The 17,106-nt window shown below is 44.9% G+C and overlaps 1 protein-coding gene across 1 annotated transcript in view; it reads right to left on the bottom strand.

Moving 5' to 3' along the window:
• Window positions 1-17,106, bottom strand: part of agrn (agrin) — a 269,713-nt gene that overhangs the window by 37,379 nt on the left and 215,228 nt on the right. Inside the window, 6 exon segments of the mRNA XM_034196403.1 lie at window positions 1,260-1,387; window positions 5,028-5,153; window positions 7,422-7,841; window positions 12,805-12,910; window positions 13,016-13,140; window positions 16,022-16,156. Of these exon segments, the coding sequence (XP_034052294.1) occupies window positions 1,260-1,387; window positions 5,028-5,153; window positions 7,422-7,841; window positions 12,805-12,910; window positions 13,016-13,140; window positions 16,022-16,156 (1,040 nt within the window).

Below are 17,106 nucleotides of genomic sequence, written 5' to 3'. Positions count from 1 at the left end.
CTTCAGCGAGGAAATGACTGTGTGTAACTTCATCTTTGAATATGCATACAGGATGTAAAATATTTTAAAATGGCACAGTGACAGAGTCAGGGTAAGATCGAACACAACATGATGCCTAATTTTCACCCATTTTTGGAACGTGAGACTCATGAAGTGTTGTATGTAACGTGTATGCTTCATTACATATCGCTCAAGATATGACATTTTCAGACTGGCCAGATTAGCGCCACTACCAAAAAGCTGCCTTTCCTTCAATTCAGTTGGCTTAAATGCTCAGATTACTCCTTCAGGCACTGAATCTCTATTATTTGTGGGTAGATGTGTGCAATCCTCCGAAGGGATGGAAAGGATGGACCAACATTGACCTATAAAACCTCCGATCTTCTTTTCTCCCCTTCTCTTTCCCTCAAACATCACCAGCTGGAATTCTTTAGTGTGCTGTATATCTGCGTGTGCTCCAGTGTTAGAAGATGAAGAGGCGGGTGGTTGCTATCAAGTGGCGCACCAGGCTTCAGAAAGACACAGGCTTGGAGTGTAACGAGCGCAGACACGCACACAAATGGCTGTGAGGTAGTAGATTAGGTCCCAGTGGGGTCCAGTGACACCGTCTCAACAGCTGCTGGATGTGTATAGTGTACACACACACACACATTCCCATTTCATCGGCAGAGCGAGGCTCTGGCTTGACAACAGAGACATTTATTCAAAGGTCTGAGAAAAAGACACGGACAGTAGAGATATGTGCGCCAGGGCCAAACTGCGATTATAGCACAAGCTTCTGCTTTGACTGCTTAACAGAAAATTGCATCTTGACCATCCAATCTTATCTCACTCATATCCAGAATAAGGACTTATCTTAATTAATCTCACATGAGAGGCTGCTTCCTGCTTCTGTGAAGTGTTTGGCAAGCTATTCACAAATGAGTCTTTGCACACGTCTGTTTTTCCCAGTTTTTTTTATCGTTACACTTATTACATTTGAAGAGTTTCTGGAAGGCTCATGTAGTGCCTGTGCTAACACAGCCCTTGAGGCTTTAATTCTGTACTTGAAATTAAAAGCAGAACGCTAATTCTGTATATATTCTTAATTATTCAGAAGTGTGTGTGAGAAATTTATATTTTTTTGTTTATGAAAAATAATGATTGAACCACCATGATTTGGTGTATTAATACTCATACGTACATGGTCAAATGAAAAGGTCTTAAGCAAATTCATCCATGAGCTATTGATACTGAACTATATTCCCAACAGTACTTACTGCGCTCTCTATGCTGCGGGCTGTCTCTCCAAACAGCTCCGACTTGGGGTCCTCCATCTCAGGGGTGTAGAATATCTCCTGGCCCTCCACCTGGTCCAAGTGCAGGAAGCCGCTGAACCTCATGGTGGCTGGAAGGAGAAATGGCAAGAAATCAGATGAAAATCGCTAGCTCACCTTCTCTTATCACTTATCACTCCTACCCCGCTGCCTTCACACCGTGCTCGTTGTTGGGGTCGTGCCGGTTTCCGGGTTAGTGATGGATCGTGTGATTGTGTGTGTTTGACAAGAGGAGGTTAGTGAGTTTGTTGCTGATTGCGTGGGGGTTCAGAGTTTGGGGTGTAGGGGTGGTGGTGGTGGTGGAAGAGGTGGACTGTGAGGTATGAAAGAAGGAAGGAAAGAATAAAGAAACTAGGGCAAAGGGAAGAAAAATGGGCCAGTTTTACCAGACGGAGACTCATCCCAAAAGCTGGCCGAGGCATGGCGGGCTGGGTAGGGAGACAACAAGTTAGACAGACACACAAATACATGAAGGAAGAAACAAAACACACACGCTAAAGAGGAAAAATAGCCCACAGGCACTCTCAAAAGTGCTTTCTTCAGCAAAGAGAGAGCCTCCCTGTGCGACCTTGGGGGGTTATGTTGTCCAACATTCATCAACTCTCAATATGTTTTTTTCTCATACTGCTGCCAGAGGAGAAAAGCTGAAAGCAGAGGGGATCTGTGCATTAGTGTGAGGTGAAGAAAGGAGGAGCATGTGAGGCGCTGATGTCATGCTTCCACGGCACTCTTAATCAGCAGGACAAATTGCCCAAATCAATCATGGCTGCTCCTGCTCGAGCGACGGCACGGAGAACGGGAAGAGCACTTGTATGATTATCGTGAGAGATAGCCGTAATTGTCTCCTTAATGTCGCCAGAATGGTGACTGACACAGGCCTGGTTAAAATTGCATGAAAAGGACAGCAGACACTGGTGACACACACACACCCTCCGTCTCCACCCTCGACTTTACAGCATTTTCACGGGCAGCACACATCGATTCAGATGTGACGGGCGCCATAAAATAAAAGCAAATGGGCAAGGTTTGGCCGATAAGAAAGAAAGAAAGAAAGAAGGACGGCGAGAGAAATCTGACTTTTAATCTGCGAAGAAGACAAACATCAGAGAGGGTGATTTTCCGGCCCACTGCCGTGACGAACATAACGAGGGGAAGAAAGAGAGAGATACAAAGGGACTGAGCTGTTTCACTATCAGATCCTAGTGAACTGTAAAATGTAATGGATTTGTCAGACTTTCCCTGGCATATGGAAGAGTTTACAGTAGCGGGGGCTTAGTGTGCCATTAACATCCATATGAGCATGCCGGTCATTATCTCTGATGTTGTATTAACGGTGCCGCCTTGTTTGAAAGTTACAGATGGAGCATCCTGCATTAAACACATTAAGCAAAGGAACCAAATGTTTCACCCAATAATTCTCAGAGGAAGATGTCTTCTCCAGAGAGATAGATACAAAAAAATCCCCATGGTTAAATTATATGGCAGGTAAATGCTAAATACACTCTCTAATTGAAGAACGGCCATGCTCTTACCTCTACTCAAAGCTGTAAAAACTGAATATAAAAACGATTTCATAGATATCTAAGAGAGTGGACTAAAGTCAACCTTGAGCCACTTCACCCTCTGACGTCTCAATAAATGTGAAGATTAGAACAGCAGAAAATGAGCCGTGCACGCATCAATATATTGGAAGGTACAATGAGACGGATATTCTCGCATGAGGGACGTGTCATTTCACTGCTAATGAGCGGACGATCGGCTGAGCCCTCCTCTAGAGAAAGAACGGATCCGCCGTATCGATCAGCAAATCCTGCTGCCTGCTTTTATTGGCAACACTTGAGCTGAATGAAGTATTGATTGCTGCCGCGCCGTCATCTTTGGCTGAGATAAATATTTACAGGCCTTAGCGGATTTGTTACTTGTTCTACAGCTTAAACCTATCAAATGCTTCTATCGTATGGATTTTGGGCCAAAATGTCATCAAATCCTACCTCGACAGATCACATGTTTCACGTCTGTTTGTCGTCTTTCTGTGTACCAAAGTCAAAGGTGGCCTTATATCTGTGGTTCATGTTATAGCCACTGAACTCTGCTGTTTTATTAGAAGGCCATGGGACTTTCAGCACGCCAGAAATACAACTCATTTGTGGCCCCGGCCCTTTAAAGTCATGACCCGGAGCTCCATTTAGAGCCAGAGAGAATCCCTTCTTTCACAATCAGTCAGAGTAACACCGCAGGGACAAATAGAGCGCAGATTTCTACTGAGGGATGGAGGGAAGGAGAGATGGAGTAGCAAAGGGGGAGAAAGAAGCCCTTTATCTTTATGAAGCGAGTCTGGCAGAAGGCACTGATTGGTACAACAGTCGGCCCTCGGTAGTCTCCCGACACTCTCCTCACTCCACAGAGAAAATAAGTGATGCAAGACTGGATTGAGATTGACTGAGCTGAGGGAGAGAAAAGAGTGAGATATAGCTCAAGAGGGAGATACAGACTGATAGAGAAAATAATGTGTGTGAGGTGGGTGAATAAAGGACAGGTGGGAGATTAAAATAAATAGAATAAGGGTGAAGGAAGATAGTAAGTATGAATAACAACACTGATGGTTATTTATTACCCAAAGAGAAGAGAAAATAAACCTCATAGGGAATTAGGCCTGGCACGACTTATATCAGCATTGGACCGCCAAGTGTCATCAAATTCCCAACCATGGAATACTGAGGTAACACATCCACTGTTTGTGTATTTTTTTAAATGTCCTGCCACCTGCCAATATGATCATTTACATATGAGGGTGGTGATTCATGAACGCATCGCTGCAGACAAAACGAAATAGCACCTGTTCAACTGGTTGTTAAAGGCAGATGGCACACCATCACTATTCCGAAGTAAAATATTGGGTTGATTCTCAATCCTTCAATAAATGAAGGCAATACATCAAAAAATAAGGAAGAAGAGAAGAGATGAGTAAGAGACGTAGTTCTGTGCAGTGAAAAAACAGATAGTTTGTTGAATCTTAACATTGAATAATAAAAAAATAAAAAAAACATTGATTGAATAATAAAACAAAAAGTCAAAAGAAAAATTCTGGGATTCTATTCAATTTTTACGAAAAACTATTTTATATTCTTTAAACACATAGCCCACCCCCCCCCACCAATTTATAGAAATTAATTTCCTAGAACACAACATTGCTCAGCCCTACGTATGAAGTGCAGAATGCTTCCCTTTAAGCTAATGATAGCTTTTTTGTATTGCTTTTGCTTAATGCTAGGCTACTCATCTCCAGGCTCCAGCTACACAATTAAAGATACACTTTGTATCATTTTGATATTGGTGGAATATATATGTGAACAATGTTTGACTTTCTCAGAGATCCCTGATAACCCACCAGCGACAGTCCGTTGGTAACGAGCCATTTCGCAAAGATACAAAGTTGGCTAAATCGGCTTCCATTTTAAGCATCTAGTATAAACTTTGCAATGCTCTTCTCATCCAGCTCCAGTAAAAGAACGAAAAGTCTTTGTCGTTTACATTTGCTAACATCATTTCAACTGTAATGGTAGCTAATTGCAGTTGCTGCTGACCCCCAGGATCGAGACATAGTCCCTCACATAGTATAGCAGCGACTGACAGGAAACCAGAAAATAGAGAAGGAAAACCAGTGTGATAGCCAGGTAATGACAGGGTAAAGAAAGGGTCGTTCTGACTTACAGGGGCAGTTGGCGCCCTCTGGAGTAGTGGAGGGTGTCTTTCCGTCGGGGCAGCATCCGAACTCTGTGTTGTCGCAGGAGGACCGGTCCTCAGCTGTGGGTACTGTGGTGCTCGCCAACGTGGGACCTGGGGGGGGGGGGGGGGTGATACACAGGGGCTTAAAATAATTCATGAAACTGTAGAACATTCATATATTCCAGCCAGCTTATCTCAGAAACCTCATGGGAGAGATACTTTTCCGGCACAGTTGGAGTAAAGTGTATCTAAGGTTAAAACCTACAATCTTTTGTTTTATTCAGAATTTGCTTTAGCTTCTGCAGCTGGTTGCAAGCTTTCAGTCCGCTGACCTGTGATTGGACTACTAGAGGCATCTGTCAGGAGTGATTATATGGCATTATTCATGAAAATTGATTTTACACCTGGAACTCGAGCAGAGAGCACGTAATGGGCACTGTTGCCAGTCATGTCACACACAGAGAAACTTAAATGATGAGCGGATGTGATTATTGCTCACTGCTGATTGGTGTACAGTTAACTTCAAGTCTTCCCAGGAGAGCAACAAAAAAAAGCCTGTGTTTGTGTTACAGTCCCCGTATATCTGGCTATCTTGGGACATAAAAGACATAAAAGTGGCTAGGCTTTGTCCCTGTGAAGAATGAGAGTGTGTATCAGCAGCGAAGCTCAGTCCTCTCTAATGATGGTGCTGGTGGAGCAGCCGTCGTGGTCCAAGTGGCGCAGTTTATGGCCGCACAGAGATTAGAAATAATCGTGGAGGCAAACAGCTAGGGGCTAAACAAGTCGTAAAGACGTCAGAGGCGAGGGACGTGCCGCTCAAGGACTCGCGGTCAAAAGGAGGCGAGGAGGAGAGAGGTTGCAGGGTTTATAGGGCATCTGTTGGCGTGTGGCCTGCAGATTTACCGATGAAGAGGAGAGTGTTGGTAGGGGGGACAGAGGGTAGAGCACAACAACACATTTAAACACACACACACACACTTACACCCCCCCCAACCTCACACACATAAGAGCAGATTTCAACAGAGCGCGGAAAACCATGTACAAACACACACCTCTGGCCTGCTTACTTTTATAGAGTCAGATAGTGATATGTGCACTCCGGGTTGGAAAAACTCAGTGACATGAGAAGAGGGAGATAAGTTAAACACCCAAACACAAACTACAACTTACCTTTAACAACTAACCACCGTAAAGAAACATTCAAGTGTAGATTTGAATATCCATGTTTAAATCTACGCTGTACAATCTCCTGATCTGCTCACACTTTGATGTGCGCGCTAGCACTTCAGCACGTACAATATGAAAAAAAATGCAAGTATGCTTGGGCACACACACACACACACACACACACACACACACACACACCACACACACACACACACACACACACACACACACACACACACACACACACACACACACACACACACACACACACACACACACACACACACACACACACACACACACACACACACACACACACACACACACACACACACACACACACACACACACACACACACACACACACACACACACACACACACACACACACACACACACACACACACACCAGGACTCCTAGGCAGACAGGTTTGCATGCCTCTCGCGCCACCGAGCACTCTGGTCAGCTTCTGACAACAGAATAAATCTCTGAGTCGCAGAGGAGGAGGAGCGAGGAGGAGAGGCTGAGCTGAGGAAGAGCACATTGGGGGCCACGCTGCCCATCAATCATATCCTGTTACTGCAAGCTGTCAGCCGAGCTGGATGGATGGATGGAAAACAACAACCGAATAAAAAAAGAAGAAGCCATCCCTTGTTGTTCAAGCAGAGGTCTAGAAACGGCAGCGTGCTGTTACAGTCAGGAGTGCATGTCGAGAAAGATTTGAGAATTGTCATGTGACCTCCACACACACCTCAACTTCACAGTCGCATCAGCCTATCAAGTCAGGCTCCAGCGGTCCCCAGATGCAGGCCAACAGTTTAATCTGGCCTGCTGCAGTGTATTTTACAGAGCCTGCGTTTTGTTTTGCTAACTGTTGAGAGTGATGCGCTGGCGGAATGGAGCATGGGTGATGTAGCGACAGCAAAACCATGCAAATGAATTCCTTTCTGAAATTGAGATATACATCTTCTGCGAGTGGAAATGACACAAACGGCGTCTGTTTACAAAGATGTATCTTCCCTGCCTGCCTGGCTTTGACATTTCCAGAGAACTACACAAGCCTGTGGCTTTCAATTAACAGATGATGGCATGAATGTGTAATGATGTAAGCTAAGAAAAGAGTTGGTACAACCCATTATTGGAAAATAAAAGCCCCTCCCACACAGCCCTCAATGCATTATGGGTAATGAAGTGAAAGAGCAGTGATTTACCGACAGGCTCCTCTGCGCCACTGGCCTCCGTTGGAACGCCGCTACCCGCTTCCTCTTCTTGTTCCTCTTCCTCTTCGGTCTGGTCATCGCCGCTGGGCTCCCCACTGCCCGAGCCGTCGAAGGAGACAGCGGCGGCAGGGGGGGGCGGTCTGCTGCGGGGGGTGGAGGTGGTGGTGGACTGCGGCGGCTGGGTGTGGATGATGTGGTGTTGTTTTGCTCTGTTGTTGATGAGGGTGGAAGAGATGGTGGTGGCAGGGGGCCACTCAGTGGTCGATGGCTCTTCCGTCCTCGGAAGCGGGATGGCCCACACCATGTTAGGGTGGAAGGAGGTGGGGGTGGTGATGGTGGCAACAGAGCTTGAGCTGGGGGTGGTGGCGAGGGGGTTGGGGGTGGGTCGGTCTGCCGGCTCAGAGATGGTTTCTGGTGGAGGGAAGGGGAGGAAGCAAGGAATGGATGAATGACTGAGCAAAGATGAAAAATGTTTGATTTTGCTTCACCTAACTAACTCCATTACAACTTCAATAGTCACACCAGTAGTACAAATCAACAATCATTAGCCAATATTAAACCCACTTAAAGAAATACTTAACCCCCAAAATGATCATTTGTATATACATTTCTTATACCATTACCTTGACTTCTTGAACTAAATCTTTTTTGTCTTACATACCTACACCTTGTACAACAATCCAACTGAGTTTACTGAATTTAAGTAAATGGGGCTGTTTTATCAAAGCATTTGTTAAAAAAAGTTCACCCAACTTGTGCAGTATAAGCTAATGCGCTTAAGGCTAGCTCGGAAAAGTTGTATGGGGCCCCATTATGCTCATTTTCAGGTTCATATTTGGATTTTGTGTCTCTACTGTAACATGTTTAAATACTTTAATGTTTAAAAAGTTCCTTATTTATCTCATACTGCCTGTACTGCAGCACCTCTTTTCACCCTCTGTCTGAAACCACTTTTATTGTCATTACGTAGTACAGGTACTAGTAACGAAACGGTTTCTCTGCATTTGACCCATCCTAGTGTTAGGAGCAGTGGGCTGCCATTATTATGTACGGCGCCCGGGGAGCAGTGTAGGGAACGGTGCCTTGCTCAGGGACACCTCTGTAGCACTTGGTCTTGCCGGGACTTGAACTGGTGACCTTCCAGTTGCCAAGCCAAGTCCCTATGGACTTCGCAACACCAATGTTCTTGATCAACCGCTTAGAGATGTCCCGCCCCTCAGTCTATCACGCTCAATGTGTTGGAGCGCTGGCCATTAGAAGCACAAGCCTTAGATATTGATGTCACTATGTTACTGAAGTAAACAAATTGGAGTTCAAGTATTCCTTTAATCTATTATTACAACCTAGTGTTGACAATAATTTCTTACCTCAGCTTTTACTGAATGTCCGTTTAAAAGTAGGGTACAGTAGGTAAGAATGGAGAAACCAGCACGAGTGCGCTAGAATTTGAAAGTATGCAGCCGAAAAAAATCTGCTACTTCCTTACAGAGCCCCTCCTCCAACACACACGAACGCGCACATGACCAATGAGGGCACGAGATAAGTTTGTGCACAGATGGAAGGCTGACAGGCAGGTAGGCCATCCAGTTACTTTAGCCGGGCCGGCTCAGATGATTGGTCGTGCTTTTTACAGCACTACAGCTTCCACAGATTACATTTGTAATGTACTCATTGTCAAAGCATTTAATGTATTCATTAATATCGGGATGTTAAGAGCATTCCATGGAATATAACAACAAGTGTTTCTGAAGTGAATTACCTACCCCACCTTTAAGTCTTCTAACCACTTATGCTCAACAAAAAAATGAAATTAAAAAAACCTCCACACACACATATGCAGACACCCGTTTGTAAAAGCAACCTCTGAGTAAAAACCCTGCAATGGATGAAATGTCAGGACAATCTGACAAACCTTAAGTAATGGAAGTGCATACTGTATAGCGGAATGAATATGGAATATGCCAACAGATGACATTCAGAGTTATTAGCACTAGTGCGCTTTTGCTTGTGCACACACATATGGAATGCATGTTGGCGTGTTGTGTGCCAATGCCTATGAATTATATATCCATATTCAAATGCTGCCCTCCAGAAGCAAAAGCTTTAATCACCAAAAGCCAGTGCCTCCGGTGATGAATGATTGATAGAAATGGGGCAAAAAAGCTTTAACTCGGGCTTCAAAGACGGCACACTGCTGCTCGCATGAGCATCCGTCATTGCCACCACAAACACACTGCTGTCAACAGACGCACCCAAACACACACAGGGGGGAAAAGAAGAAGTCATTCCAAATGAGGGAAAGAGGCTCTCTGCAGAGAGACCATCATTACCAATGCATAAAAAGACTCTGGTGCAAAAGGACAAACTGCATGTGACAAAAGAACGATAAATAGGACAGAAACTCCTGAAAGGATGGGGGGAGTGAGTTGGCTACGTACGTGAGCACTTCAGATTTAGCCGAGGCAAGCAGGCGTGACAATACTGTCGTTCTTCCTTTTACTTCTACACGTCCCACGAGTAAAGATGTGTGGGTGAAATGAACGGAAGATTAAAATAAAACCTATATGCCGCAGATTTGCGCCTCATTAGGATTCGCCTAACATTATGTGTAGGATTTAATTACACTTCTATAATCGGTTATTTTATCGGCAATTATTCACCGGGGTGTGAAATGTGATACCTACGGAGACGGCAGAAAAAGCCCAGGAGACACCGGGTGTCAGCTTAAAGCTCGCAGGATATTTGTACAGAGAGAGATTTGGAGTGGAGTGCACAGAGCGGCGATGCTATCACAGAGAATGGTGGCATGCGTTGGCTTTCCTCTTGGCTACACCTGTCAGTCAGGTGCTAGGCTTAGCGTCAGGCGGCCTGCTCCCTGGGAAGTGTGTTATGGTGTGTGTGTGCATATCTCAAGCAGCGAGTTCCGTGACATGGGATAAGGGGGAAAAAAGAAGGCGCGTCTAAAAGAGGACAGAGGGACTGGCAGCAGTGTGTGTTCAGCTGATGCTTCTCTTAATCAGGTTTAACAGTCCGTTTGCCTTTTCTTTTTCTCTCAGTGGAGCCGATGATGTCACAGGGCGGAGAGGAAAAAAAATCATTGTCATCTCGGCTTGTCTAAGCCCTGTAGTTATTGTTGAAAGGTGGCTATTAAGACTGTTTGTGGTGTCAGTCACGCTCAGTGTGGAGGTGGAGGAATGTGAATACAGGAGGGGGGGAGCACAGCCAAGGGACTTAGGCTTAAGGAAAACATTTTTATATCACAAAAAAAGAAGGTTAACAAAACTAGCAGTGGTGAGGGAAACAGTCGGTAACAGAATGTGGGATTGTGTCATGAGAGAAAATGGCAGGACCAGGAGGAGAGATGGTGAAGGCAGCAGACCCTGACACGCAGGCAGAGGGCTGCCCATGCCATATGCTGCCATTCGTTGCCAATTTGCCGCAAACCTACAGGTGATAACACCATATGGGAGAGGCGGGTCGTCGCCAACTTGGTGGCCATTTTCCCCTGCCGCCAAAATGTGCTCATCGCTCCAAATGCCCTCCCTCTGTTGCTCGCTACAGTGGCTCTTTGCATTTCTTTCTATCTGTGTTTTCTCAGATTCTGCTTCATCTTTTGCTGAGAAACACAGCAAAGAAAAACTCCTCCCAGGAATCTGCCCCGCTGCCTTTTTAGCTCGGAGACTTCAGAGAGAGCCGGGTAGCGTGACAGTTAGCTGCAAGCTCTCTGTCACCAGCAGAAAAATATTTTAAGAAGCTTCTTCTGCAGGATTCCCTTCCCATTATCGGCCGACGGTGCGGCAGTATTCTCACACTGTGGTATAATAATAAAAAGTTGTGAAAGATCAATGATGTAAAAGGCAAAAAGGATCAACATTCAACTCATTTACTCTATAGAGGCCCTTGACATTGCTCTCTTGTCAAGCTCGGTGAGCATTAGCATGCCACAGCGCTAGGGCCGCGAGTCTGGAGAAACTGCATGTAAACAGCAGGAGGGGGGGCGAGCCATGGTGAGGGGTGGAGGCAGAGCAAATGCTAATTCGCACCCAGCCACACGTGAAATGAGCTTGAGATCTAACCCCCGAGCCGACAGCATCGGCGGAGCAGCTACCCGCAGTGCGACCGCATCCGGGGGAAGAAATTAAAAGATCCCGAGACGTCGGAGGGGCCCGAGCCCTCGCCTGTCTGCTGCTCCCCTGAGGGGCTCCACAGAGGAGGGGACCGCTGCGAGGCGTCTTCTGTGTGCAGCAATGCTAGGTGAGGGATTACACACAAAACCCACGTCTGCATTGCCAGGCAACAGAGGAATGTGACTGGATTTTGGCTCCTTTTTGGCTGGTAACCCACGGCACTGAATTTGTAAGTACCAGATGTTCAGGGACTTATCAAAGCCCTGTCGATCTCTCGCCGAGCCTATTTGGAATCTCTATCCGTGTACCTGCAAATCAACACAGACCATGTCAACAACTGTGGATGTGACCTACTTTGGGTCTGACAAAGACTTCTCAAAAGAGATAACTGCTGGTGACAGTGTTTGGTCACCTGATCGGCACCCGTCGAAAACATTTTCACCCCCGAAAATTCTTAACACCTGGCCGTGGCCCGTAGCCAGAGTCACACAGCTGGCCCTGCTCCCCCCCACCGAGCTCACTGACGACGTCTTTAGGACCCCGTTGTGACACAGGCTTGCAGTCGGTGCAACAACTTCCCTGTACATGAAAACCCTGGCCTTTGGCAAGTGTCCTAACACCTATTACACATTGCCAACCCTAAAAACGTCCATCAGCATCTGGGCCAGAGGAAGAGCTCTCCATTTTCACTCAGTAAACATGTTTCCTGCATCCGCCGTTACCCTAAAGAGGTCTGGCAACGTAAAGCAGATTGACGCAATTCCCCAACAGGAGGGCCAAACCCCTACAGAGCGTTGATAAATCCAAAACGAAAGTCATTCCTGCTGTGTGGGGTTGCAGGTTGAACTTCAAAGCTATCTCTCTCTCTTATTCTAACTTGTATTCGTCTTACTAGAAGGGCATAGACTAACTAAATATTTGCTGTAAGACAATCCTAATTGAGGAGCTTGAGATAAAGCAGTATTACAAACAACATGATCTCCCTCCTTTTCTTTAATCTTATCCATGAGTCACAAATGTGTCATTTGGAGTAAAATATTTGGATTCAAACAGTGTGATTGCTCTTGCTGCAGTATCATGTGCAACAAAGTTCTGGGTAAATGTGCACACATGTTGCTCTGACTTCCTGACAGGCGGAGGAACAGCAGGGGGAAGATGATTTGTGGCCCACAGCTCTGCTCATTATCTCCCGACCAGCTGACAGCGGTCGGCCGTCCATGATGCAAGGGGGCTTCGGGGGGGCTCACCTGTGCACTGTCCGGAGTGCTGCACTGTGATGTCCTTATCCTGCCTGCAGGCGATGGTCCTCAGCTGGCACTGGTCGGCGTAGGTCACCCCGTCTGAGCCGCACACCTGCTCCACAGAGACAGAGACAGAGAGAGAGGGGAGATGGGAACACATGTTACCTCCTTGCAGGCCGCTCAAACTAACTGTTGCAAATCGCACCGTGAGACCCACCTTTGTTTTGTTTTTCTCGTCACAGTCTGGGGAAGGACACTCGCAGTGGGCCTGGTCGTTCACCTCGATGCATGTAGCTCCGTAACTGCACACTAACTCCTCACATGAGGTGGGGGGCTCTGGACCTGTGGAAGAAATAAGTTTGTATTGTAAAACATGCCATAGTCTCAATATCATAGAGTTTATAGCAATGGAGCATAGCTGCATTATGGATTCTGTTGTGGCAGGTGTGGAGCTACATTAAAAGACATGTTTTGAATGCATAATTAATGCAACACGTTCACATTTACATAATCTTTGCTAACAAACAAATGTTCTGCCAGTTAAAAAGAGTGTATTCTAGGGCTGTGCGATTATGGCAAAAATCATAATCACGATTATTTGGGTCAATAATTGATATCACGATTATTTTGACGATTATTCATTGACCATCTATTGAACTTTAAAACAAATAATATGTTACCAATAAACAAGATCAACAAATATGTTGGAGCGCACTTCCAAAACCATACTAAACATATATTATTAATATGATAAATACAAATAAATTAGACCAAAATAAATTAAATCAAATATGATGCAGTGCACTGTCACAACCTACTGAACACTCCTTAACATATAGCCAACATTTTGGTAAAACATATTCAACATATTCCACTCAGTTAAACGTTGAAGGCTGGCCAACCGTCATGGTCCAGAAGTAACAGGAAATAAATGTTATAAATAAACTACAATTTAAGACCAAATAAAAAATGTTAGGCCACCATGTCAAATGCTGGTAGGGCTGCTCATGTCATCTCTTAAAGATTTTTTGCAAGAAACACCAGCCTGTTTACATGGTCTGGTTTCAGAGATGAGCGCAGGCAGGTGACAATATTGCCACCTGTACTGAAGACCCTCAGCCACGCCCCGACACATGGGGTGACGCCGGCCAATCACAAAGCTTTGATGCGTTCAAGTGCATTATTCTGGCACAGGAAGATTATGATACAGGACATTAACGATAAAACAGAATATTGTTGTTCTATTTTTAGACACATCTCGCGATCGACTGGTTGGGCACCCCTGGGCTAGACCATAGGTCCGTTGTGGTCGCAAAGTAGTCAGCTGAAGCCACGTCTCTCTCAACTTCCCCACGGCATTTGTCACATAGTGCAGGCAGCGCAGACCTGCTGAAATAATACCGAGACGGCATCGCGTAACGCTTGTCCAACGTGTTGACAAGTTGCTTAAAGCCCTGGTTGCTAACAGTGCTAACTGGGCACATATCTTTAGCGATGTGGAATGTAATGGCAAAGTACTTGCAAATAGTTGTACCCTTCTTTTTAACGAGTTGCTGCTCTTGTTCTGACATCTTCGCTCGCGCTGAACACTCACAACAGATGTCACTCCCACGTGACCGAGTGGGCTTTTAGGGAGGGACGAAGCGCACCCAGCAAAATAATCGTATTTTGTCAATTATGCTGTTTTCATAATCGTCGCAAGCCATAATCGTAATCGCGATTAAAATACGATTAATTGCACAGCCCTAGTGTATTCATACTACAGATGTTGTTTTTAAAGCTTACGTCACTTTTGACTCCTAACTCTGCAAAGTGACATAAATCGTTCAATAATTGTTAGTGTTCAATATTATTGTTTTTTGCATCAAATTCGAAAAAAAATAAGGAATTTGAAAGGAAAGAACAAGCATTGACAGGCTTTTAGAACATCCTGTTGTATTTGCCTCTAAACTAAAAACTAACTTTGACAAAGAAAGAGAAGAAAAAGTTAACTAAGCTGAAATCATTTCGAGAAACATATATTAATAAAATTAATGACAACAAAAAGCGCAAAGAACCTGAAGAAACACAGTAGGCTAGACAGCAGTGCAATTAAAAAACGAATGCAGAAATAAAACACGACAGGGGGGAAATATTAGAGAAAATATAAACATGTTTTTTAATATATCTTTTCAGTTATATCCAACAAAGAAAAACGATTTTTGTGGTGTTAATACTTTTTAAATAGCAGATGTCCAATTGCTGTTATAATCACCAACAAGCAGGGATCAATCTGCATTATTGACAACATTTTTACTAATTTGACATATTTGACCTCCCCCTCTCTCTTGTTGATTTAAATATGCAAGAAGGTGTTTTATTACTCTGAACATTTGTCTCCTCTAAGTGACACAGTGACCTCTCCCACAGTAGTGCAGCGGTAATGTAATCATAAAATGGTCTAGTTATTGTACCTGTATGCAACACTGAATGATTCATGTTTTAATAGCATTTCGCCCAAACTGTAACTATGGTTAAAAAAGAGTTATGAAAAGGAGTGCACTCAGGGATATTTATATATATATTTTCTCCCACAGATCTCTCCTGAAGCTCTCCAAAGGAAGCGTTTGAAGCCGCCACAGCAGGGTCTACAGCCGGGGAGCCCAGCATCTACCTGCCGGGTTGGCGAGTGTGGGGTCTTTGCATTGTTGCTACATCACACAGGCTTAGAGCACCCCCCATCCCTTAGCACCGGCTTTCATGTGCTACTTCATCTTTTCATCTGGCGGGGCGTGTGGCGGAGTTCCCCACCACTGTGCCGACTGCTGGCTTCATTAAGCGTTTGACTTCCGATCGATATCTGATGGTGCATCTTAATCAAGCAGCTGCAGACCCCCGCAGCAGGAACTAACATTTTCCTGAAACTGGCTTTTTATTAGCTTGTGCAATCACCGGGGCTGTTTTTATTATTAATCGAAGTGAATAATAGTCAGAGCGTACACATTGCAAATCGTCCAAAATGGAGCGTGTGGAGAAAATATCAATGGTTGCATGTCATTTGTACACTCCACTATTTTCCAAATCACTATCGATATACTGCCCTGCAGCCGCTTCCTGCCTGTGCCAGTAAAACAGATGGATGTGAAAATCACAGAGAGAGAAAACTGGCTGCTACGAGATCACTTTGAAATGATGTAGGGAGGTTGTGACGGAAGAGAAAAACCGCCACAGGTCGGTGCTCTACCTTTGTCGCAGCCGTTGGTGCTTCCGTCTCGACACAGGTTGCACTTCATGCCCTTCACTCCCGTCTTGCAGGAACAGAGGCCCGACATCTGCTCACAGTCGTCCCGAACTGAGCCCGCGGCGTCGCAGTTACACGCTGCCATGGAGATGTAAGAGGGAGAGAAAGAGTGATGAGAAAACAATTAGGTACAATCACAGGAAGAGGTTTGGTTTAGTTTGAGGCAACACTTCTCTGAACGTCTCGGAGACAAAGGCTGGGAACAGTTCACACAGCCCGAGGGGCCGCAGGAGGAGTGTGTAACAGAAACTCAAGAAAACAACCCCAGGGAAGGACATCATGTTCCTGGAATCAATGATGTGTGTTTTTTTTTCTCCCCTCCCGCTGAAGCTGGTATTGGTGTGCTGTCTGCTTACTGTGGGTAAACCTTGTTAAGGTCACGGGTGAGACATCCCGCTGTTGACTGAAAATGCTCTGTGGCGTTGGGAGCGCATGTCCTATGTTCCCCCCAGCGGCAGGACACGAGCTGGTCACCATATTGCATTACAGCAGACAAACAAGGGGTCCTGACCCCACTCCTCACTCGAATACAAATGAAAACTGTTCATTCGATACAGCCTTGACATGACTAAAGGACACAGTAGGTTTGCCTCTTTTTATAAAAACCTACCAGCTGTATATTAGCCATGTTATAAACTTGTAACAGTCAACACGGTATGCAAGGATGTTTATCTAAAAAGTTCATATTCATTGGTGTTGCCATCGATTCCAAGAGATATTTATTTGACTGCTATGGGGTTGAGATATAAATCTTCTCTCTGACCGACAGTGGAATCCAGTCATGCTTGGTTCTATTTGAAAAGGTTTTGTGATATCTTCCCCAGAAGGTATATGGCTCCATCCCAATCAAATAAGGTGAGTGAAATGTTCCATAATTCAACGATAACTTATTTCCTCCTGTTTCTTAACAGTAACAGGAAGTGAGATCTTGTTGTTGTTATTATAAAAGTTGTTAATTGACATGAAATAAACAATGATGTCTATGATATCAATCTGGTACATTTATATGTAACAGTTGTACAATTAAG

This window comes from Gymnodraco acuticeps, unplaced genomic scaffold (genome assembly GCF_902827175.1).
Source record: "Gymnodraco acuticeps unplaced genomic scaffold, fGymAcu1.1, whole genome shotgun sequence".
Taxonomy (NCBI): Eukaryota; Metazoa; Chordata; class Actinopteri; order Perciformes; family Bathydraconidae; genus Gymnodraco; species Gymnodraco acuticeps.
The sequence above is the reverse complement of the archived record's forward strand: the minus strand, read 5'-3'. Positions and strand labels throughout refer to the sequence as shown.